At 41.2% G+C, this 25,558-nt stretch overlaps 1 protein-coding gene across 1 annotated transcript in view; it reads right to left on the reverse strand.

The window, feature by feature from the left end:
• Nucleotides 1–5,607: 5,607 nt before the first annotated feature.
• LOC104925740 (gamma-aminobutyric acid receptor subunit gamma-3) overlaps nucleotides 5,608–25,558 on the reverse strand; it is an 87,286-nt gene continuing 67,335 nt past the window's right edge. Inside the window, exons 8-10 of the mRNA XM_019256908.2 lie at nucleotides 22,675–22,827; nucleotides 12,652–12,848; nucleotides 5,608–9,213 (exon numbers count right to left, since the gene is read on the reverse strand). Coding sequence (XP_019112453.1) covers nucleotides 8,932–9,213; nucleotides 12,652–12,848; nucleotides 22,675–22,827 — 632 coding nt within the window. The 3' untranslated portion in view covers nucleotides 5,608–8,931. The remainder of the gene's footprint in view (nucleotides 9,214–12,651; nucleotides 12,849–22,674; nucleotides 22,828–25,558) is intronic.

The following is a 25,558-nucleotide window of genomic DNA, read 5'->3' on the forward strand; positions in this document are numbered from 1 at the left end:
ATATATATATCTATATATATATATTATATATATATATATATATATATATATATACACCACACACACCACTCAAGTGGATCTACAAATATACCATTTAGGTTGGAAGTGCAATTGACTTTCAAATCAGTGCAGCTATATGTGACAGGTCGTCTCCTTCCCTGCCACTCTCTCTCTCTCTATATATATATTGTCCTGATGAGGGGCAGCATAATGCGCCCTTATCCGCGGCTGTGGCCTGTTGGCGTGGCCATCATGGTGGTTGGCGTGGCCTTACAGGTATACGGTTCTTCCATTCAGCGTGACCGGCTGTTGGGGCAGTGGAGGGACGAATCGCTCTACCAGAAGCCCTTCCTGGGTGATTGACCCGCAGCCTTGAGCCCTTTAACCTCCGTCTCTCCGGGGCGTCACTGTAATTTGCCGGCATGCATTCGGTCACTTTTCCTGGGGCCCATGCTGCTGTGTTGGCTCAGTCAAATCTTTGGCTTGGCCCACCTGGGCCTGTCAGTGACTACGCCCTCGATCTGCTGTTTGACTTAAGACGTCTCACTGTTTTTAATTCATTGTGTGTGATATGTGTATTGCTGAGTTGTGTTGTCATTATTCAGTGTTTCAGTGTATTTTTCCTTTCATTTCATTTCATTGTACTTCACACCAGTCCTGTGCAGCACCTTTGGCATGTTTGAACTTGTTTTCTGTCTGGTTAGGTGCTGTGGCCCAGAGCAGTAGCCCGTTCCTGGTGGTGGTCCCCTTCACAATTTTTTTTAGTTTGGAGTGTGAGTGCAGTGTCCACGGGTGCCCAGCCCTTTTCATTTAGCTCTTGTTTCTGCCTGGTGCTAATTTTTACGTGATTATTTTATTGCAGGTTTCTGGTGTGTGAACTTCTTAATTTTGTTTTGCTAATTACCTATTTCTTTTCTGTTTCATAAGTTTCTTAATTTGCAAACAGTCTCTTGCCCCGTGGTATTATCGAACCTGTGGCCTTGTACATTAAAAGTCAGGGAACCACAATTTCCTGTGGGGTATAAATACCCCAACTAACACACCCCACATCTTTACAAACTCCTGTGTTCGTCCAGTTTATAAAAAACTGAACTCTACCCTGGCCGAGCTGCAGGCAGCCCGGTCACCATGGACACCCACGTCCTCGGACCCCTGACCTCTGACCCTGGTCTTCCCGATAGGCAACTTAGCTGAGAAAAAGTTTTTACTGGTGGACAGACTTCTTTCTATGGCAATATCGTGGTCCAAAAAAAAAACAACCACATCTGTAGGTGCCTGAACAAAGCCTCTAATTTGGGACACTGGACAAGAGATGGAGACTGTCTCTGACACCAAAGACCAGTCCACCTGAACACCTTCACCCCTGCCAGAGAGCGTAAGTTTAAGACCTTAACGCTAAGAAGTAGAGTCTTCTTCCCCAGAGTCCCACAGCTGGAGACACAGCTGGAGATGTACTCAAATTCACCATCCCATTGGTCAGCTATGATAAAAAATCTTTGTACTGTTGGAAAAGGAATTCTGAGAAATTCAGCCTCCAATTCTTCTTTTCAGTCTGACAACAATGAGCCCTTCACACAAACACACACCTTTAAATGCAGTAACAATACCCGCTCACTCCTACATGCATACAGTAACCAGACATACCTGTACACACCTGCAACCAAAGTGTAAACATGAACCCACCAGACTTAAAAAAAGCTTCTCAGTCATGCAGGAACACATACTGTGTGAAATATATATATTATATATATATATATATATATATATATATATATATATATATATATATATATATCTATATATATATATATATACACACACACGCAATGATTCCCTGCAAAGTGTGTCCACTCTCCAAATCAAGCAAAGCTGTCACTTTACAGACATGAACAAGTCCATGAGTATATCTGCACACGTACACCACACACACACACACTGACAGCTCAGTTTTTCTACTGCACAAGTGATTCTCTCTCCGTATCCACCGTGTTACCCATCCTTTTGCCTCACGTAAGGTGGCAGGAGCTTCTTCCAGTTCGGTAGTGGCGGTGGAGCTCCACGCTATAACATCCACCCTTTGACTCCGCTCCTGTCGCTTGCTTGCTTCAAACTAGGTCAAGAAACCGGGGTAAAGCGATGATGTGCTCGTGCATGTCACTGGATATTTTCGTATCATTGTCATTAGGCAGGCGGTCTGCCTGAGGACAATTGTAATCCCTTCATTGTATTTAGGAGCTTATTTGTTAACTTGCCCATCAGAACATTAACTTTCTTTGATGCATGCAGAATAGGCATACTGCCTCCACTATAGGCACATAATGGCATTACGGTCAGTGCAGCCATGATCCTATTGTCCACACCTGACTGATCAAGGAATCATACTATATATATATATACACACACACACACTCAAGTGGATCTACAAATATACCATTTAGGTTGGAAGTGCAATTGACTTTCAAATCAGTGCAGCTATATGTGACAGGTCGTCTCCTTCCCTGCCACTCTCTCTCTCTCTATATATATATATGTCCTGATGAGGGGCAGCATAATGCGCCCTTATCCGGCGGCTGTGGCCTGTTGGCGTGGCCATCATGGTGGTTGGCGTGGCCGTTACAGGTATACGGTTCTTCCATTCAGCGTGACCGGCTGTTGGGGCAGTGGAGGGACGAATCGCTCTACCAGAAGCCCTTCCTGGGTGATTGACCCGCAGCCTTGAGCCCTTTAACCTCCGTCTCTCCGGGGCGTCACTGTAATTTGCCGGCATGCATTCGGTCACTTTTCCTGGGACCCATGCTGCTGTGTTGGCTCAGTCAAATCTTTGGCTTGGCCCACCTGGCCTGTCAGTGACTACGCCCTCGATCTGCTGTTTGACTTAAGACGTCTCACTGTTTTTAATTCATTGTGTGTGATATGTGTATTGCTGAGTTGTGTTGTCATTATTCAGTGTTTCAGTGTATTTTTCCTTTCATTTCATTTCATTGTACTTCACACCAGTCCTGTGCAGCACCTTTGGCATGTTTGAACTTGTTTTCTGTCTGGTTAGGTGCTGTGGCCCAGAGGCAGTAGCCCAGTTCCTGGTGGTGGTCCCCTTCACAATTTTCTTTTAGTTTGGAGTGTGAGTGCAGTGTCACGGGTGCCCAGCCCTTTTCATTTAGCTCTTGTTTCTGCCTGGTGCTATTTTTTACGTAATTATTATTATTGCAGGTTCTTGGTGTGTGAACTTCTTAATTTTGTTTTGCTAATTACCTATTTCTTTTCTGTTTCATAAAGTTTCTTAATTTGCAAACAGTCTCTTGCCCCGTGGTATTATCGAACCTGTGGCCTTGTACATTAAAAGTCAGGGAACCAACAATTTCCTGTGGGTATAAATACCCCAACTAACACACCCCACATCTTCACAAACTCCTGTGTTCGTCCAGTCAGTTTATAAAAACAGAACTCTACCCTGAGCCGAGCTGCAGGCAGCCCGGTCACCATGGACACCACGTCCTCGGACCCCTGACCTCTGACCCTGGTCTTCCAGATAGGCAACTTAGCTGAGAAAAAGTTTATTACTGGTGGACAGACTTCTTTCTATGGCAATATCGTGGTCCAAAAAAAAAACACACCACATCTGTAGGTGCCTGAACAAAGCCTCTAATTTGGGACACTGGACAAAGAGATGGAAGACTGTCTCTGACACCAAAGACCAGTCCACCTGAACACCTTCACCCCTGCCAGAGAGCGTAAGTTTAAGACCTTAACGCTAAGGAAGTAGAGGTCTTTCTTCCCCAGAGTCCCAAAGTCTGTGTATGCCATTGTCCCACAGCTGGAGACACAGCTGGAGATGTACTGAAATTCACCATCCCATTGGTCAGCTATGATAAAAAAATCTTTGTACTGTTGGAAAAAGGAATTCTGAGAAATTCAGCCTCCAATTTCTTCTTTTCAGTCTGACAACAATGAGCCCTTCACACAAACACACACCTTTAAATGCAGTAACAATACACGCTCACTCCTACATGCATACAGTAACCAGACATACCTGTACACACTGCAAACACAAGTGTAAACATGAACCCACGCAGACTTAAAAAAAGCTTCTCAGTCATGCAGGAACACATACTGTGTGAAAATATATATATATATTATAATATATATAATATATATATGATATATATAATATATATATATATATATATAATATATATATAGTATATATATATATACACACACACGCAATGATTCCCTGCACAGAGTGTGTCCACTCTCCAAATCAAGCAAAGCTGTCACTTTACAGACATGAACAAGTCCATGAGTTATATCTGCACACGTACACACACACACACTGACAGCTCAGTTTTTCTACTGCACAAGTGATTCTCTCTCCGTATCCACCGTGTTACCATCCTTTTGCCTCACGTAAGGTGGCAGGAGCTTCTTCCAGTTCCGGTAGTGGCGGTGGAGCTCCACGCTATAACATCCACCCTTTGACTCCGCTCCTGTCGCTTGCTTGCTTCAAACTAGGTCAAGAAACCGAGGGTAAAGCGATGATGTGCTCGTGCATCTGTCACTGGATATTATTCGTATCATTGTCATTAGGCAGGCGGTCTGCCTGAGGACAATTGTAATCCCTTCATTGTATTTAGAGAGCTTAATTTGTTAACTTGCCCATCAGAACATTAAATTAGAGGTATTTCTTTGGACTAATGACTAATGTGATGACCAAATATATTGCCTGCAAACTAAGTCACCTGTAACCTAATTGTGCAATGTTCCTTCAGTCAACACTGTTAAAACAAAGCTGTGAGACGTTTCTAATACTGATTAACACCAAAATGCTGGATTGCTGCAGTAATGACTTGGGGCACACACACACACACACACTACCAGGTGAGCTACAGTGGTAGCCCTTATATTTTTTTGTCACTTGGATCTTAATGGCTATGTAACACTGTTACAGCTGGTACTCGTGACTGTGAGGCAAATTTGTGATCTCGGGCACCAACTGAGTGCATCTGTAATGGGTGCCCCATTACCTCACCTCATTGAGAGTACGAGTCAACTAAATTAAATAGTTAAATACCACTCTGGTTATGTCAACAATGCAACAAAGATGTAAGCATGGCTTTGCTAATAAGCCAGCATATGCACTTAGACTTTATCATGGAGGTGTTCACAAATGACAGAGCCGCAATTTAATACAATTATCCAGCATTTATTTCTTGGATTATTGGCTTAATCGTATCCCAAACAAATCCAGTATTTGCATTTAAACAGTGGCTTTGAGAGAGAGAGAGAGCGCGAGCTGTTTGTTGGGTCACTTAATTTTGGCAGGAGTGCTCTGTATCAAATCCTCTTCAAATAGGTAAGGATTCACAGGGATCACAGCTAAGGAGGCGCTGGCACTCAAGTCCAAAAGCAAGGTATTACCAAGGATATCCACTAGATACACTTGCGGACAGAAGTGTAACACCTCACATATTGGCATTTCCAGTAGAATAATGGTGTGGCCTTTCTTCAACACGTCCCCATCTCCTGCGTCATGCCTGAACCTGTAAACAAGACAGGAAGTAACTCTCTTGGTGACCTCCATTCACCCACAAAAAGACTGCACAGTAGCACTTGACCAAAACATTATTTATTAATATAAGCAATGTACCACGCACTAGAAAAAAGATACCTATTTTCACTCTAGATCCTGTTTTCATAAAATATTTGTTCCAGGAGTGCTGATCCAAGATCAGAGTGGCGCTTTTTAAAATTTTTATTTGTACAGCCCCACCCTCCATAGACCTCGCTGACGATCAAAAAGAAAATTGGTTCGCAGGGTGAAGTCGCAGAAAAGATTGATGATTTTTCTGACACCTCGGCGCGATGACGCACTGCTTTTCAGTAAAGCTGAGGAACTTTAATGGGGGTGATGAGGTCTCCGGAAGAGGCTCTCGAGCGAGATCGTTATGCTTGCCAGCGCTGATCCTGGGTTAGTACTCTGATACCAAAGAGGCTTTATAAATACAGGTCCCAGTCAGTTGAAACACACAGGTGACTTTCATTAAGACGTAGAAAATAGTGATTTTGTTTTATTGAAGTATCTCAACGGACTAAGACACTTATAAAGTGTAGTAGAAATATCAGAGGTGAGGAGAGTTTACTGCGGTGTGGGCCAAGCTCTGTTCAATTCAGTCAGTTCATAGATAGATATAGAGAGATAGTGTTGAAAGATTAGTGAAGATTAGTGAGCTAATGTCTTAAACCAGTAGAATACGTAATGGTCCACAGTGCAACAGCCCCTCTGCTGTTTCTCTAGCATCGCTCGAGGCGATCTGATTTGTAATTACAAACCTCTGGACAGGACACAAATGTGTCTGGAGGCCTTATGAATATGCACAAGCCCTAAATATGAACTCATTCAGGCTTCTTGAACTGACTGAACTGGATTCAGATTGACTCCGGCCTCGCTACTGGCCTAACTTACATTCCATATATAGAACTGTATGAAAATAGAAACATTAATTAGATACATCTTACATAAAAGCTTTTCTCTGAACATACAAATACCGGGGAAAAAGTGTGTGTTTGGGAGGAGGGGGAGGGAGAAAGGGAAGAGGGGTTGATTGTTCTACAAAGCGAAACGACTGCAAAAAACACCATAGAACAGTTAATCCAACCAAAATGTTTCAAACACTGTCCATTCCTGTGGGGATTTTATTCCCCCACCCCCAACTGGTGTGTCCGTGTGCCTCCATATATGGCATCAATTTTACATGTCTGAGGATGGGGATGTTGGACTCCATCAACAACCACCCTGGATCATCCATTTTTCAACACCGCTCTGCGTACCGTACGTGAGTGTATGTAACACGATATATGGAACCTAATATACAGCACCTGTGGTCACTGCTGCTGCTGCTGCTGGGAGGATGTGCCATTAGGTTCTGCGTTGCAGGAGCTCAGAAAAATTACAGCTTCCATCAAGACTACCATTTTTTTTAAGCTCTAAAACTGGATGGAGTGACTGTAATGAAAAATAAATAGGCCATGTACAGTGTGTTTGTATGTGCTTCTGGGTTCAAGTGGATTGCAGCCAAAACTAATAATTCCACAGACCATTTTGTGCCAATATTCAATATACTGAATTATTTTCATGCCAAAATAAACATTGTAGCAGCCTGGAACAGTTTGACATTTTTGGGAAGTTCCTTACTAGAGTTGGATAATATTTGGTTTGATGACACTTTTAAAAAAGACAAACGTACAAAGTGTTTTATATGGTTGAATCACGTTTGAAACGTTTTCAGGACTGAGGCGTCGATGACAGATGCCACCTCTTGCGTCTAAAATAACGCTAAATATGAATTAACAGCCAGCTAACTTAGCTAAGCACAAAGACTGGAAACAAATGGAAACAGCTAGTTTGACAGGAAACACCTCTATCCACCTCTAAAGCTTTTTTTTTAATCCATACAAAAATCCAAAGTACAAAAATGAGATTTCTCTGATTTACAGGTTGACTTATAACTACGTCAGTTGCTAGGCAACCAGCTGAAGTTAGCAGTACTTAAGGAACCCACAACAAAATGGTGCAACATTCAAGGTCCTGATAGGGGGATTGTTTGGATGGACTGGCTTCTCCCCAGTTTATAGTTTTTGTGCTATTCCACAGTACTAATTACATCAGTACAACTGCTAAGAGTTTCTTGCACTCATAAAAAAAGGCTACAAGACTTTTAATGTGAAAGTTCTGGAGGAAATGTCGTTTTATCCATGACAGAATTAGTGCTGTAAAAATGGATTTTATTCTGACTTTATATAGTGAAAAGGTTTGAGTTAAAATATTTCCCAAAAATGTCAAACTTCTCCTTTAAGTGAAGGTAATCCACAGGCTCAATTAGTAACAAAACAAAAATCTACATGAAGAAAGAAGAAAAGTGTCTAAAATTAAAACGTGACAGTGTTTTCATGGAGCTGTTGTCGAGAAGAAACCAGCACTGCTCTAACCCTAATCTGTTTATTCATGTAATATGCCTGGGGATGAGATTAGCATGTTTAGCATTAGATTGGTATTTATGCAGTGCTTATACATTTTCGCGTGTAAGAATGTAACCCACCATAAACACCCAGATCTTCTTGGCATCTACTGTGAACTGCACCTCTTGGTCATAAAGCAGCATGAACAAAAGCTCACTGACGTAATAAAAAAAGATTTTCACCAGACTGTCACTGCCCCTGACACAAACTCATATTCAACAATTAACAACTGAAGTGTGAGCTGGTTGACCTGCTGTGAAAACAACTAATTCCAATAATAATAAGAAGAATAAGAAAACGTTACTGTATTAGAAAATGGAACTAAGTCTAAGATACAACTAAAACTCGTGCTACGAAATGAATGGTAAGTGTTAGTTTTAAACGTCTCCGGTGGTGCTATTCCAGGTTTGTTTCTTCAAAGAATAAACAGCTCAGCATGCGGCGGTGTGGTGGATGAGGTAACAAAGATAATGGAGGGAACTCTGATGCTGCGTCTCTGTGCCGCACCCTTTCTAAAGAAGGCACTATGGGTGCTTCGCCATCTCAACAACCAAGATTCAGCAATGCAACCCTCGTCCCGGAACATCTCTGAAGTTGTAGCTGTCTGTCGTAGCAGTTTGGTTTCCGAGAGTCATAAACGGGACCGATCTATTCAAGGTAACGCCGGCGGCTTGTTGTTCTATTGCGGAGCGTTTTGTTCTCTTCGGTGTGCCGCTGCTCAAAGTGTCATGGCCTTTACGTTGTGCATCACACCACACGTGTTTTTTTTTTCAGCACATCTTTCATAATTCCCAAAGAGCCGATCCACCTCATTTCCTCCTCCACGCTTAGTTTTGACCTCAAATCACAAGCCGCGACGCAAAGTGGCGTGGACTGTGGCTGTTTCTTGAGGGCCCACGGATCACAGCCCGAGGCCAACTAGAGGTAGAGGTAGCTGACCCAGTAGACTATGTTGAAGAGCAAGAACGAAGTGGGGAAAAAAACCCGGGAGTAGGAATCCAACTCGCGGATGTTGACGTGGATCCGTCCTTTCTTCCAGCCGCCTTCTTTACACTCCTCGTAGCAGCAGAAGAAGCTTGTGCAGTCTTTCCCGTCCAGGCACTCGTACAGGCAGTTGTCTTCGTAGTCGTGCCAGAACAGGGAGTTGCCCATGGGCATCATGGGCCGAGGAGTGTGAGCCATGTTGAAAGATGAGTAGGCCTGCATAGGATGACAAAGAGTGTTACGGTGGTAAAAGAATTAACCGAACTAACCTGTCAAACTTGTGGACTGGCAGAGACTCAACATTTAAAGTTCCAAAACCTAAAACAGAAGCACAAACATGCAGATAAACTGTTTTTCTGCTCTAACATAGGGAGCACATCACGAAGTTTCTGACTTTTTGGCTGCGACATGTAATATAACTTTTTAGCATTATATCACATTATACACTCAAAGTGTATTATTAGAGCCCCTTTTACAATGTTCTTGTTTAAAATGAGTCCGTGTCAACCCACGGAGCCAACGGTAGCTTAATTAGCTAACTACAGCTGATGAAATCTGTCAGGGACAGTTGTCATTTCAGCTGGGAAAACTGACAGTAGCCAGGTAGAAATGACAAATCTGCTTTTGTGAAATTTGTAGTAAAATCTCAATATGTGCAGTGTGAGGACAGAAAGCCTGACAGGTGTAGCAACATCAAATTCAACAGAGGTTAGTGATGGCCTGTTACGGATGACTGCTGCGAAGGAGTCGGCTCTGTTCAGGCGTGAAGAAATACAGCTAAAAAGTAAAGTTTGTGAATTAGGGTCTGTTCAGCATTGTGGCAGAATGCCTTTCTTGAAATGCACAATGCCTTTGTGCTGCATTGTATTCTGCTCTGCTGAAGCAGCGGCGGAGAAGAAATGGTGGCACTTCTAGTGGATTACACTCAGTGTGATTGATCATTAGTGTAAAATGGCAAGTCTATAAAGACACAAAACGCTGACGTGTATTTATTGATGTTTCAGATCGCTGAAAAACTCAATCAAACTCTCCTATTGACATGCTGAGAGGATCTGAAAGGGATGTAACATACACTACCAAACAACAAAATGTTTCCAGAAACTTCAAAAGCATTGGCGAATTGATTCCAACAGCATGTCCAGGCCTTTTAGAACGTTTAGCTGTACTCTTGGAAATTGATCTTTGAATAATATACTACAATGTCTTAGTCGTTGACATCAGCAACCACCAGAGCGCTTGCTCCTGAAGTGTAACCAGGTTAAACTTTGGGCGCTGTGACAATAGAAACAAGGCAGTAAGCCAGACACTGAAGGCAAATTGGAGGAAAAACTGATACATAACTGTGCAATTCAAGTCAACGTTTGTATCATGACCTCAGGAGGTAAGCCTTGTAATCATATTTCCAACCAAGTAGGCATATCAGGTGTGTTTCAGCTTATAAGTAGGAAATATGTGCGGCTTATATGATAAACAAGGCTCATGGCTTACAAAGCGTTCCCACTCCACAGCTCCACAGACCTGTTGAAGTAACAGTATAAGGTGAAAATTTCATACAGAAGATTGGTAACCTAAAACATAAGAGTGCAAGATGATTTAATAGATGAATTAATGCAGGATGTATCATTTAATTCCTGTTTCATACATAGACCATATTATCTTGATTCCTCCTTTTTTTTTGCGCTGAACTCCGAACACATTTTACTGAAAGTAGAACTACTGATTCCAAAGAGATCTAACAAGAACAACCTTTGTTATTCATTATTTTTTAGCCTTTTTATAGTCACATAATATCCTGGATTGTTAGACTACAATGCTGAATAAGTAACCTCCTGAGAAAATTCATTATGTGACTTCCTGATGTTTAGAAAACCGTGTGGGACAACCTACGTGGGGTAAAATCACACATTTTTCCAGTCTTCTATTCCTCTCATAAAAGGAAGAGTGGGAGGCGAGCGAGGGGGAGAGAAAGAGTTAGAGGTGTCTTGTGGAGTAAGAGAATTGACTGAGTGGGCAGCACAAAAAAGGACCACACGGATGAGGAGGTGGGGAGGGAAATATGAGGCTTCCCCACAGACAGACCAGGCCAAAATACAGCGGATAGCCAGAAATGCAGAGGAGGGGACACAACGTAATTGTTCAGCCCGAGCTGACAGTCTTTTTAGCCCTGAGACACACTCAGGAGAATTACTCTACACTGGGAAGAAATAATGAAGAGGGAGGGGATCTGGAGAGAGGGAAATGACAGCAGCGGTGGCTGACTCAGTCTTAGTAGACGTGTGCCGCCGCCATTAAAGCGTTCGCGGCAGGTGCAGCCTTGAGAACGCCCACACAGAGCATTAGCCTCTCGTACAGGAGCGATTGCTAGAAAAGAAATGTTTTCAATGGTACATGTGTTCACAAAGACACACATATAGACGCCTGGGTAGATATTGTGCATTAAATATACAGTACATATGGAGAGACTCAATATGAGTCTCTGAAGGCTGATATTAGACTGAACATGCCAATAACCACCAATTTTCACTGACAAGACTTCGATTATCATATGACGCAAAGACTAACTTCAACAAGCCTGCATGCACAGGAGCAGATTCTCAGGTACAAACATACTACACACAAGCTTTCCACTCATTTCGATTGGCTCACCAGGTGGCACAACAGTCACTATGCTCAGATTGGTTCTTTTTTTAGCCTCTGTTTTTCACTGGTAGTAATCCCACAGGTCTTAAGGGCTCCGTGGGGAAAGGCCAGTGGCTGAGGAACTTTGTTCAAATAAAGTACAAGGGTGTTTATTTACAAAAAGTGCCACCAGGCTACATAACCCAAAAAATATGTACACATTTGTATTTATTTATTTTAAATCAGGTATTAAATTTAGGCTTGAATTAGACGTCAAAGTTATATTTTTACAAATTATATACAAATATTTTAAAAAACACTTACATTGCAACCATACATAAATCAGATCACAAATAAACCTAAATAACTTAAATTAATTGACCTCCCCCTATGTACTTGGGCTAACCCAGTGACATCCCTTTTGTCCCTAGGGCACATGGCAGGTGTGGTAAGTAACAAAGGATAGCTAATTAACTTATTGTGAACCCAGAAATAAACCAATTAACAACTAAATTTAACAATATTTGTCTGAATAGAAAGATGTTCTCACCCACTTTGTCACAGGCCCCAATGTTGCTATGGTACCAATGAACCTAGTGTCCTTCAAATAATGTGAGGTTTGTCTGCATGATTTTAATTTTAGTTTGCATGAGGAACCACATCAGGAACAAGACTGATTGGATTTGTGATTTGACTTTGTAGCTTGTTTTGTGTCTTTGTAGTTTTGTTCGAGTTTCTTTGTGGTTGTTCTGTCTCTGTTTTGAGTCTCTTTGTAGTTGCTGTATCATTGTTCTGTCTATGAGTTTCTTTGTGGTCATTCTATGTTTATTGAACTCTTTGTAGTCATCAGATTGCCTTTCCACAATCAGTCACTTCAGAGGCCCAGTGAGTAATCTCTTCATGCTGATATATTACCCGTATGAAATATACTGATTGGACATACATGCTTTACAGGCTGTGTTATGCAGGTGCATGAATAAAAGGCAGAGCTCATACAGCACCTGCCTTGTTACGACACATTCGACACAGGCTTACCATTCTCTGCGTCTTGGGAGGAGGTCTGCGCACGATGTAGGAGTAGTAGTTGAGCATGGCGTACTCTATCATGGCGGCGAAGACGAACAAGAAGCAAACTGTGACAAACAGGTCCATGGCCGTCACGTAGGACACTCTCGGGAGCGAGTTCCTGGCCACTGTGCTCAGGGTGGTCATGGTCAGCACGGTGGTGATACCTGCATGGGTGAGAAATGCAGGAGCGATGCTTTGTAGAGAGAATTCACTGTGACTGCATGATGAAAAAAGCTGGTCGGCACTGGGGTGACCCACGTGGAAGTCAGTGATTATATAAAATGTGGGTTAGGTTTATTAATCACCATTAATAATGCATATGGGGTATTCTGGTAGCCCTCTCCATTCTTGCATCAATCCTGTCTATTAAACTGCAGCAGGGATTTTGTTTTGAGTGTTAACATGATCAAATAATTAAACACTTTCCTTTTTATTTATATATCTTTGCCCCCGGTCTGAATTTATGTGTCTGAAATCGATTTGCGGGTTAAGACCCTCTATTATACAGCGGAGCCACATCAGAATTATGAGGCAATTCTTGACACCTCCTCATGACTCAAACATGACTTGTCTCTGAAGTGGCTCAAGCAGTGCAGCCATAATTCAGCCTGCATAAGGTAAAAAGCTGGCCCTGCATTCCTATATATCTGTAGTGATAATTAATTCAATAAGGTTTGACTGTCTCAGCCACAGTGGAAGGTTTCCAGACATTACGTGGATAGAAATTAGACTATTTGAATTTCTTTTTGACAATTTTATTTTCCAGTAAGGTTGAGGGCAGTAAAATAAAATACACGTCCACACCATTTCATACTACTTTACAAATGAGAGAAAGTTGTTTCTGTTCAAATTTAACTTTAATTGTACTTTTAACAACCTGAGTGACTAACTATTGTTTTAGATCTTGCGCACAGGTTTCACATTGACAAGTGACACCGATATTGCTTAAGTTCTTGGTGTCTTGAGAGAGACCCAGGTGAGATTTTGCACCCTTTAATAGTCCCACATCCAGAAATAAGCAATTGGCTTTTTCTTGCATCGTTCCTTTGGGCACAGACGGTGATTAAAAAAGTGCCTAACAAACAGCTGAGACGTCCATTTGGAGTAAAAAGACACCATCGGGGAGCTGAATACGTCTCCATTAAAATTGAAATCTCAAGAAAAGTGTAAATAAAACTTTTCATATAACAAACAAAGTATAAAAAAAAAAGACAAAGATAACTGAGTTTGATTTGAACACAGTGTATGCACATTCAAACTCTTTTCTGTTCACTTTACAATGTGGACTCTTTTCTGTTGAGAAAAATATCAAAACATTTATTGGTCTGAGGAAAAACACACAGTCACGTATCAGAAGCTGGAAAGATTCTCAGTCTTGCTTCTTCAGATACTGACTTGTGTAAAAAATTACATTAGAATATATTTCTAACTTGGAATATAACCAATTTAGGCACAGGACTTTTTAAGTCCTTATTAAAACACACTGGTGAAAGGAGTAGTTTTTGTCAAATGAAATTTCTTATGTATGAAAGTTTCTGCAGAGATTATTCTGATCGTGACAAACTGAAGTTAGACACGGCCACATAAACTACTCATGCCAAGTCTCCAGACTCAGAAATGCACAATTATGAGAGGAAAATTGAAAACTGTGCGATACTAAGTCAGAATTATAACTTACTTACTACAAGGCAGGTGTGAGGAAATGTGTTCGGATAAGGCAGAAGTGTGTCTATTTATACAAAGTGTCACCACGTACTTGGACTAAACCAGTGACCTCACTAATTATGTCATCCGGATGTAAATACAGGAAGTGGTTGGGGCACTTCCTCCTTTTGTCCCTGGAGCACATGGTGGGTATGGTAAGTAACAAAGGATAGCTAATGAACGTATTGAACCCACATGTGAACCGATAAATACATAAATAAAATGTCTGTATTAATTTAACCAAATATGTTGATGTATGTGACATTTAACCAAAAACAATACAAAACACAACTAAACTTGGGATAGTGTGTATCTGCATATTGCTGATTAATAATGAAACTATGGTTCAAGCGTGGTTAAAGACAACACAATGTAGTATTGATGGTAAAAATTGCTCAATATGGCACGTCTTCCCCAGTTTGTCACACTTGATGACATACTACGTCACAATTATGAATGGTGTCGTAAGTATGCAATACTGATGCTGGCTTTTTCCCCCCAGTCTATTTCTTGTATTACAAATTTGAAAATCAATTTTCTCAACATTTATTAAGAATAAAAGGTTTTAGAAATCAGGTTCTGAAAACGACTTCTGGCTCAGAGTCTGACATTTTTTTTTCTTGAAGATTAGTACAATTTGTTAAAGGTATTAAAATTCCATATTTCACTATGAAACGTCCTCAGTTGATTACCTACATTAAGACAATCTGGTTTCATATTACAGGTTTCTAAAAATTGATTTTGAAATATGCAAAAGAGGCATTATCTAATGACAACTTTGGTTAAATCCAGTGGAAGCTGGTGAAAAATATTCTAGGTGGGGCTGTGCCATATTCAGTCAGTTTGAGAAACCATGCCATCCCGATACAATTTAACACAAACTGCAGAATACCAGTGCTCTGTGAAATAACAGGGTTTATGTTGGAATCCTGAGGTTAAATTTAATACAATTTAATACCTTTTTAATGCTTTCTAAATATTTTTTAAGACCTCATCGTAACTTGCCTCTAGTCCTATAGCAAAAACAGGATCGATAAATGGGAGGGTGCACGCACTGTTACTGTCAATCCCTTAGTTGTTTACGTTTAATCATTTAGCTGACACTAATGTGATGGCTGCAGCGGAAGTTTGACTGGTGGTAGGACTCGGTTGGATCGGTGTACTGGTCATACTAGCAACACAGAAATTTGATGTTATTGGCTGCTCTCCCAACAAGTTGTCAGTCAAGTGAACATTGTAGATAGATCCACTCCAAACTTCTTGAGAATTACTAAAAAGCTTCAAGGTAAAATAATTGCCCTTTCTGGAGTAGGTTTGAGGACGCTGATCATCTAAATCATATGTCAAACGTTCGCATCTTAAATTTGCAATTGGTTTCATAGACCCACCTCCTCGGGATGACTTCTCCAGCACTTCTCCAGAGCTGCTGAGACATGCAGACAAAGGACAGCATATTGCTGCGCAGTAGATTTTCTATCATATTTTGCACATATTAATGGATGCATTCTATTATTTAAACACAAATATTAAAAATATGAATGATTTAATATTATGATTATTTTTAATTTTATTTTTGCGGCACCCTACCGCTCTCTATTGGCCAGCCGCTACTGGTTAAATCTAGAGACACATATCTGTAAATAAACAAGGAAAGTAGAATTTGTGGCATTTTCCATCCATGAATCTGAAAGAGGACATAATGAAAGACTGCGCATTAAAAATGTTTTTGCTTTGTGCCGCTCACCTAAACCACGAGTCAAATCAATGAGATACCAACTAATTTTCTACTATCTCACACTTCAGTATCTCATAGATGGGGAGAAGTTGGTCTCCATACTTGCAATATATAGACAGAAGACATAATTTGCTGCTGACAATTGTTTTGGACTTGCTGGTTATGTCCTGACCTATGTGCACACTGTGGTCATTAGCCAGCCGCTGCAGCGGAAAAGCTCTCAGCAGTCTACTTCTCTTTTAATAACAGTGATGAATGATGGAAATGAAGCTATACTGCTTATTAGCCTGACCCCTATAGAGGAAACTCGCATTTAAATGAAAAAGTCCAGGTTGTGAGAGTGCTGCCAGTCATAGGTCAGCTACTCGGACATGATTGCTGCCACTGAGTCACTTTAGAGGGATATAACAGTTTTTTAGTTGTAACATTGTGAAAGCAGCAGTGTGTCAGTGTCAATAATTACCTGTCACACTGATAAACAACTATTCTAATTGGAGATAACTTTTAATTGTGTCTCGTCATGCCATCAGCGCTATTGTCGGAGAAATGACTCCCCATGGCGTCTTAAAGGAGAGTTTCGTGTTTGCTTTGTGAAATGAAATCAATGCTTTCAAAAAAAAGAGATGAACCCGGTGACATCAATGCCCAACGGGGGCATCGATATCTACTGCCGTGACATGCACAGCATTCTCGTAAGCTCGCCGTCTTTCCTGTCCCTCATCCTCTCCTCTCTCTTCACGCCGTGTCTCGCCCCTCCTCTCCGTGTGTCCCTTTCTCTCTCTCTCTCTCTTCTGTCTCTTTCATCCTCATCTCCCACATGTCTTTCATGGCACTGTTTTCGCCTGTGGTTTCCATAGAGACGAGTTGCTCCCATCTATTTCAAGCTACCTCCTCTGGTCTAGTGCTCGTCTAGACTCCCCCCCCCCCCCCTCTCATTAGATTAAAGTGCTAAACTAGGTAAATGAATAACTCTCTGCTTTCAATACCTAAAACCTTTCTGTTCAAATGTTGGACTGCACACTGGTCTCTATAAAACACGGACATCACTGTTTGTTCTTTGTCTCTCTTCTCTTTTTCCCCCACAACCCACCGGCCGCTCACAGTTTGGGCTGCTATTTCAAATCAAGGTCATGAGTTTTCTTTGTACACTTTAATTCATTCTGTGGGAATTGTCGCTACATGATGCCATAGCAACCGGGTGATTCTGTGTGTGTGTGTGTGTGTGTGTGTGTGTGTGCAGGTGATCTGAACAAAATCTCACATCTTCAGAAAACAACTCATCGCATAGAAGTGAGAAAAACTCTTGTACATATGCCCGTGCGAAGCAAATATGCTACAGACATCCTTAAAGTGTTAAACAATCTTGATGGTGTGATCACGGGAAGAACAAAGAACCAATTTCGACTTTTCCTTCCAAGTATATCAAATTTGATTGAATCTGATTGTAAAGACATGGTAGTTGGCATAAAACGGTGTCATATGTCTAATGGTGATGGGCTGTCCCAATTATATATTAAACAAATCAGTGGCTGATTTTTGTTCTGTGTCCAGGGTTAAGCCAGGTGGAACAGATCACAGCTTGTGCACAAAGAACATCTATAAATAGTCCTGGACTACCAGTCAAAAATCAGCGTCAACGCCCCAAGGCTGCAGGGCTTTTATTACGACTACGGATTTAATCTGTTCTAAGACCAAGTTTTTATTTCAATCAAGCTAGGGCATTGAGTTTTGGGTTCACCCATTTTAAAGCTGCAGTTTGTAACTTTCTGTTTGTGCTACAGAATTGACTTGCAGTGCAGTGTTTTTGAAGCAATTTTGTCACAACATCTCTGATTCGTTCAGCCATTCATAAAAGTCTGCTGTCATGCCCACTGTGTGTTTCCTCCAGCTAAACAGGCGAGCAGTTCTATCAACGGGATTAAGAAGGGGGATGTACTTGCCAAAGCTGAAATAATTAGAAAGTTAGTTAATTAGTTACTAGTGAGTAAATAATTTAGAAATCAAGTTTTTCAAGTTTCAGCTGCACACACGTGCTGACCAGGTGTCCATCCCACCATATCAACAGATTTCTAGTCTTTTTCTATGATGCTAAAAAGGTGATTAAGGAGAATCAAGAATGTAATCACCACATTTAAATTAATCAAACAACCACAATTGTTCTGGAAATACTGTGTGCACCCTGTGGCTATGTAATAGTGGACATCTATGGCATAAAACGTGTATGCTGCATACACTATATAAAAAGCAGGATGCTTAATCTACAGCTAAATCCTCAAGTACTGAAATTTCAGCTAATTTTACATGATCCCTGTCAAACACGTAAATAACGAAACCAGATAACATTTCTAAATAGATGTTCTGTCTGAAACCACACTATCTGCATCATTTTTAGCGTTTTTAAGACAATATTTACCACAAACCCACTTGCTTCCTATCATGAAAAGGGTGCCTCTGTTGTCTGTATCACTGTTTGTGTTTTGAAGCGCTGGAAGAAAGATAAGAGATCACAGCAGCCCCAAATAACAGTGAATATATATGTTCTGACAAAGTAGGCTAATGTGAAGTTGAAATTATGCAGCGAGAATAGCTGGAGTGGAATAAAAGTGCATATTATCTGCTAAAGTTAAGACGTGAAGCACTCTAGAAGGTTTTCAACACCAAGGAAAATGCGGTGAACATATGAGCCGGCAGTCTCCTCGGCGAGAGCTTGTTTGTTTGTGGTAATTATGCTGATGTTTTCAAATTAATGTGCTAGTGATTGAGGTTAAAATGCTACACATGGCAACTTCAATCTAATCTGATTAAAGGTGTTTCACGCACGCTGTAGAGGCCTCGACTTAAAGCCACATTTCCCATGCATGTAATCAGTCGGATGACCCTACATGAGTCCCCTCTGACCAAGGAGACACTTGGGACTCAACAGCCTGCAGCCAGTCTATAATTTATTTACTCAGCCATGTATTTTCTGACAGCCTGTCAGCTGGATAGCTATGAGGCAACTTTAGGGGCAAAACTTCCTTGTAGTGATGCTTTAATGATAGTATATGAACTTCTTGTTGGCGTGAAACACGACCACAATCATGACCTTGTGGGTACCTTGATTTCATTATGTTGAAAGTAGTGATTATGACCATTTGACCCTATCAGGTGTTAGAAAGAAACTGTTCACGATCAAAAACACAGCCCGTCTTATGAGCGAGTTTGTCCCTGTGGTGAACAGAGCATCTAATTTAGATTCCTCCATCTCCTTGCAGCACAGTTTGAGGGACTGATGTCTCTGTACTACCGCCTATCTTTAACTCACTGCCTTCTTGCTAGAGTCCCCATGAGGAACACTGTCAGATCTTACACCCAAGCTGACATATCACCAGTGACAAGCGTTTGTGTAATGACGGCTCTCACGGGGAATCCTTGGGCATTTTAAATTTTACCTCTCCCCCCTTCCTCCACCACACCCATGTCATGAAAAATAAGCTTCTTTTGTTGCCAGTACTCGCTGTTAGCCAGGGCCCAATATCTGAGATGAATTAATACTAACCAAATGGTTTGTTGTTTGTGTATGGGAGCAATTTCTTTGAGTTAAAATGGTTACAGTGAAAACTGTGGATAACTGACTGCCCTCGCAAGAAAAACAACAGAATCAGTCATTTCAGTAAATGCCCCAAAGCAACATGATTGCGTTCAAATAGCCCTATGCTGTAGAAATTAGTGTCAGTTGGAAGTAAAGGATGAAGTACTGTGATGTTTGTAACCCAAACCTCACTGTCTCACAGATTGACGTCCCACAACGTGGCCACACAAAAATCAAAAATATCAGTATTGCTAGATTTGGAAAGAAGTGAACTTGTATGACCCTGTGTAATATTCTCTTCACTCCAGTGCAACAGTTTTCTTTTACCCTATCAAGCTCTACAATCTTCTGCCTTGGGGTTGGTTTAATTCTGATCAACAACCCCCCCCTGTATCTCTGTCAAGATCCATCAGGGTTGCAGAAATTGAGGTCTAATGGGAATCAACCTCAGCCCAGTTCTGACTTCAACCCGCTATTATCCAAACATCCTGTCACTGAAGGGGAAGTAGGTGAGTGACAGCTCTTTGGAAATACCACCTGGAACATGATAGCAGCTTGTCAAGACACACTGTCTTGAGGGGTGAGGTGGGTGCTTCACCTGCCTTTTTCTTGGACTTCAACCTCTCGGCTGATCCTCCTCCCTCCTCCTGACATTTCTCCCTGCCGCTGTGCGCCAGAGGCCTTCACTTTGCCTTACGCTCTTGTTTTGTCCCTCTCTCTCGAGCCCAGTTTTTCTTCCTCTTATCTCTCCTCTTCCCTTTCAGGGATCAAGTTTGAGACTGACCTGAAAACCGGGGCGATGTACTACAGAAGAAAGGCTAAATGGCTTTCTATTACTGAGCTGAATGTGGATGTTTATCAGGACAGGGGCAGCTTGCTTCTCTGCACTACCTGTTGTCTGAAGGAGATCACAAGCCTTTCACTGCCTTTGGTAATGTATCACACCACCACCCACGTACTAGAAGCCTCGACCGCCTTTGGTTGTTGTCTGCGCCAGGCAGGCAGACAATCAGACAGACAGGTTAGAGTGATGGAGAGACAGACGGGCACACACACACACATTGTGAGCAGTGTGATACACATTAAATAACAGCCGCAGTAGGAAGGTGAAAGCTGGACGAAACAGCAGTAGCTAAAACTGTGATGTAACAACCTTAGATTTTTCCTACACTGGTTAAAAAAAAGCTCCTCCAGCCTCGTCACATTAATAGGAAGTAAACCCTCTCTAATGCATCTTAATCTACTAGTTAAGAGGCTTTTGGTAGATAAAAAAATGTACCTAATCAGGTTTTGATTAAAAGCAGGAAGGCAGTCATATTTCAGAACCTATCTGCAGCTTCTACAGACATTTCTTAACTCTGAAAATAAACTTTTGAGTTTTTGCCTCTCTTGATCTCCTCTGCTTCACCCTGTTTTGATGTTCAACTGTCACAGTGTCAACTTTCATCGACCGTACAACAAAAACTAAGCTGAGGAGAATGCACGCTCAACACAAGCTTTGATTGCGATCAGCTTTCATTAACACCACGAGACAAAAGACTCCATTTGGCCTGGCACGCGTTCGAATAATAGCACAAGCTTATTATTGAACTGGATACAACATGAGATGACTTTATTGTTCAACTATCAGTGAAGTTTTTTTTTTCTTTGGGCTTGATAACAAATAGGGACGGACAGAACTTCAATATAACTTCTTTATTACCACAGAGACGTTCCAGATGACCTTCTGTGATATTGGCTGACTGGCAAGCTGATGAAGGGCAGGAGGGACTGAGTGGAATTAAAGTACCTCAGAGTTGTGCGTGCTGCCTCGACGCAAGTGACATCAGGGAAGGAGGGTGGGAGGTTGAAGAGGTGGAGTTCTTGGGTCAAGTGAGAAAATTTCAGTGGTGGAGGTTAATTAGTTAGAGTCTAATATCCTTCATGGATACATCAGGGAGCAAGGGGCTGAACCCCAACTGATAATTTCTTTTTCATTATATCATTTTATCAAGGCCAGCTTTTATTGATTTATGCAAAATTCTATTCATTGTTGATATTTCTGGTTTTACTTTTTGCTCTGTGAAGCACTTTATCCTTTTCCTCCTAGAGTAGCTAAAGTTTTTTTACATTCTGTATCATCTTCCTCCAAATTTTAATCTCCAACTAAAACGCTGCCTGTGTTTGTAAATGAGATACAAACATTCCCTCTATACAGTATTTCAAACTCGTCAGGCACTTACCTTGAATTCCACCTTAAACAGGGACCGTCAGCACAACATCATCATCCACAGCAAAGCAAATGAGCTAATGGTTGGCATGCGGTGGGGGAGGAAAATAATTCAAAATAATTGTCAGCTCATGCAAAGAAAAATAAGATTAACATGACAATAAAAGGACGAAAACAAAACAAACACATACATTTCAAAAATGGCTTCATGCTCGGCTAAAGTTGCAGTGAAACATGCATATTCATTTGCAAATGACACACACACGGACACACAACAGATCTTTCTTCATTGGTTGTCTTTTCTCACTCCACTACAGTTTTGAGGGATGTGCAAATATTCCTGTAATATGATGCCGGTAATAACTACTGCAACAAAGACTGAGTTATAATATTGCAGTTACCAATCAAAAAAAGAGATCAAGTTGTCCAAATCTCAGATTGAATTATCAAAAAGGCTTTCGATCCTGCCGTCAACTTCTGATTCATTTTCCTCATGTTCGACTCACAGCGACAGTGCGAGGACTTTCATATTATGTGCTCAAAGCATTCCCATCACTTCAATTAAAGCAAGTGGATGACAAAATGTTGGACATCAACACTATTCCCTACAGCTGATCATTCACAGGACCAGAGTTATCTACCAATTTGTTGGTGTGCAACAGAAAAGCAATATTTAAAAAAGTATGGCAAAAAAAGGAGTATGAAGTTATACAAGCAATTTTGAAATGCAGTAATGTTCCCCACACGGCTATATGGGCAGTGCATGGATACCTAGGGCAGTCCTTGCAGGCGTGGCATCGCTCTTGATCCAGAAGGAGACCCAGGAGAGGACCACAGTCAGGATACAGGGGATGTAGGTCTGTATGGTGAAGTAGCCCATCCGTCTGCTGAGGTCGAAGTACACGGTCATCAACACATACTCGCCTGTTTAGAGAAAATGGAGTAGAAAAACATTCAACAGTCAATTCGCTGAAAAGGCGAAACGTAATTACGTTTCAAAAATATTTTTATGTGTCACAGCAACCTTGTTCAGTCCACCACTCCAGACTGAAATGTCTCAACAACTATTGGATAGACGGCTGTGAAATTTTTTTCAGGCATTCATAGTCCTCAGAGAATGAAGCTCTGTGGCACTGGGGGGGAAAAAAAGTCATCTTATCACGCAGACATGAATGTTTAGCCATGAATACAGCCTCAGAGAGTGTGGCTGTAGAATATTACCGTAGACTTGAGTGCAAGACAGAAGTTGCATCATATTGCAAGGTGACCCTGCTAATGTCTAAGTTACACTTTCCTATCCACCCGTAAACAACAGACCCTTTATCCCTGAGGATCTGGAGCAGCACACCGGCTCATGAGTAATTAAAAAGGTCTGATATGTAGCTGGAGGCTACATCGTGCGGTGCTCTTAACTTTGTCATCAAAACAGAGGCCAGACCCAAATATAGCTGCGACATTTGTTGCATTATCCTGCACTTCATTAGAGGAACTGTGATAGTAGATTTTATAAGACGACAGATCTGTGTATTATTACAAACAGAATCTAGGTGTAGAACGATAACAGCCAGGGGCCGGGGTATGAACCCTGGGGAACTCCATACAAAAATGACCAATTACAGAGGGACTTCTAATGAGAAATGTCTAAAGCTGTACTAAATGCTTTAAGTAAGATGATCCGAATCAAAGGGGAAGGCAGACAGACCGAGGGGAAAGAGACAAGGACGGAAGGGGAGATAACTGGAAAATAGTGAAGTGAATGAAATTCACAGAGAGCAGAGGATGAAAAAAAGAAACGGTGACAGGAGGGGGGGAAAAACACTTAATGGAGCCAAGAAAACAGGAAGGAACTTCTCTAACTTTAGCAACAAAGGCTCCGTCGGCGTGAAGAAAAACAAGAAGAGTGACAGATTTTATTCCGCTGCCTCTTTACCGGTCCGACTACAGTCTGATGCTTGTTATAGCGAGCATTAATTGACAGCAGCAGGTAGATATTGAGCTACAACACTTGGCGAACAAAAGCCATTGTTCTGTAACCTTGACAAAGTTCTACGCATCAGAGGAGCATTACTTTAAATATTACTGAAGAACAGCGTTTGATAATCCGCTGCCACTCAGGCATTTCCATGAAAAGGATGTCTGATTGAATAAAACATCTGTAGAAGAAGACCTTTTGTCCTCAGCTCGCAGCTGAATATCACCTCATTCACCGCACAGAACTGAAATAATCACTTTAATCGCCAGGTGCAATGAATAGAGTGTCTTGTCTGTCAGAGGAGTATTTACCACTTTATACACTACATGTACCAGTGTAGAACATCTGCACAGTCCCTCCATGTTTTTTGTTTTTGGCAACTTCTCCACTTTTAAAAGTGTCACACTGACAAATGCAGGCATTATTGCACTCACTACGCTGACACCTGATGCCCATGAGGGGCGCTCCATTGGCAGCTGACACTCATTGTAATGTTAATAATTGAAACTATTTTTATTACCTTGCGGTTCACTCTCTTATCATACGAATAATCTATAAATAACCAGCTTACTCCATGTAAACATATTGTAATATTATAACTGGAATGCAATGAACAGATGTGCACAGGTGGGTCCTGTTAATCACTGAAATAAAAAGATAAATAATGAACTACACACTGAATTAAACCTGAAAAAACAAACAAAACAAAAAAAAACAGCCAATCTACAGGATCCAGATTTGAGCTGAAATGACAGCTGTCCTAAAAAAAAAAAAAAAAAAAAAAAAAAAAAAAAAAGGCCCCACTGTGCCCCATTAAACACTGACCACGCCGCTTTGCAAGCGAGTAAACCGTAGGACCACAAAATACACCGACAGCCAACGGCTTTGGTTTAAATCACACAGAAAGTAAGGGATGCACGCACAGCTGCATGGAGACATTTCGCAGGTGAAGCACACCTCTACAGTGCTGAGCAGGACTGTGTTAATGCTAAAGTTAAGAAGCCTGTCTAAATAATGCCAAGTCTTTACTTACAACAGATCCACGCTGACAGCTTCGCTCAATATTACATGGTACTAAGGCAAGCTGGAAGGCAGCGTATGTCATCTTAGAGAGCAGAGCTGAAACATGTCGAAATTCTTTCACTAAAGCAGGCATGTTGTACGGTGTGCAAAATATAGAAAATAAATACTAAAATAAAACTATTTAATTACATTTTATTTATGGCAGAAAAATCACAACAAAAGTTATCTCATGACACTTTCCATAAAGAGAAGTTCAAGATCGTGCTCTTTATAATATTATTTAACGAGACTCAACAATTCCGACCATGAGCAAGCACACAGTGGCAAAGAAAAAACTCATGGCCATCCACGAGGACTGGTTGAGTTCAAGGGAGAGGGTGGGGGGAGAGTAAAGGGGTCGACACTTCAATGGAGATATGACTAAAGGTAGTTATAACAATGAAAAAAGGATTTGCAGTGAATGTCATCAGGGATATGAACAACCAGGTTTCTCATATTCCATATCATATCCTCAACATGATTAAAACAGGGATACTAGTCTGTGTGACACAGGAAGAAGGTGAATAAAGCTGAACTAAAGAAAAAATATTAAAATTACTATAATTTAATTAATCTGATAGTAAAATACAACAAAAAAACATTCCATCTGGCTGAGATTTA

Source organism: Larimichthys crocea, chromosome XIX (assembly GCF_000972845.2).
Source record: "Larimichthys crocea isolate SSNF chromosome XIX, L_crocea_2.0, whole genome shotgun sequence".
Lineage (NCBI taxonomy): Eukaryota > Metazoa > Chordata > Actinopteri > Sciaenidae > Larimichthys > Larimichthys crocea.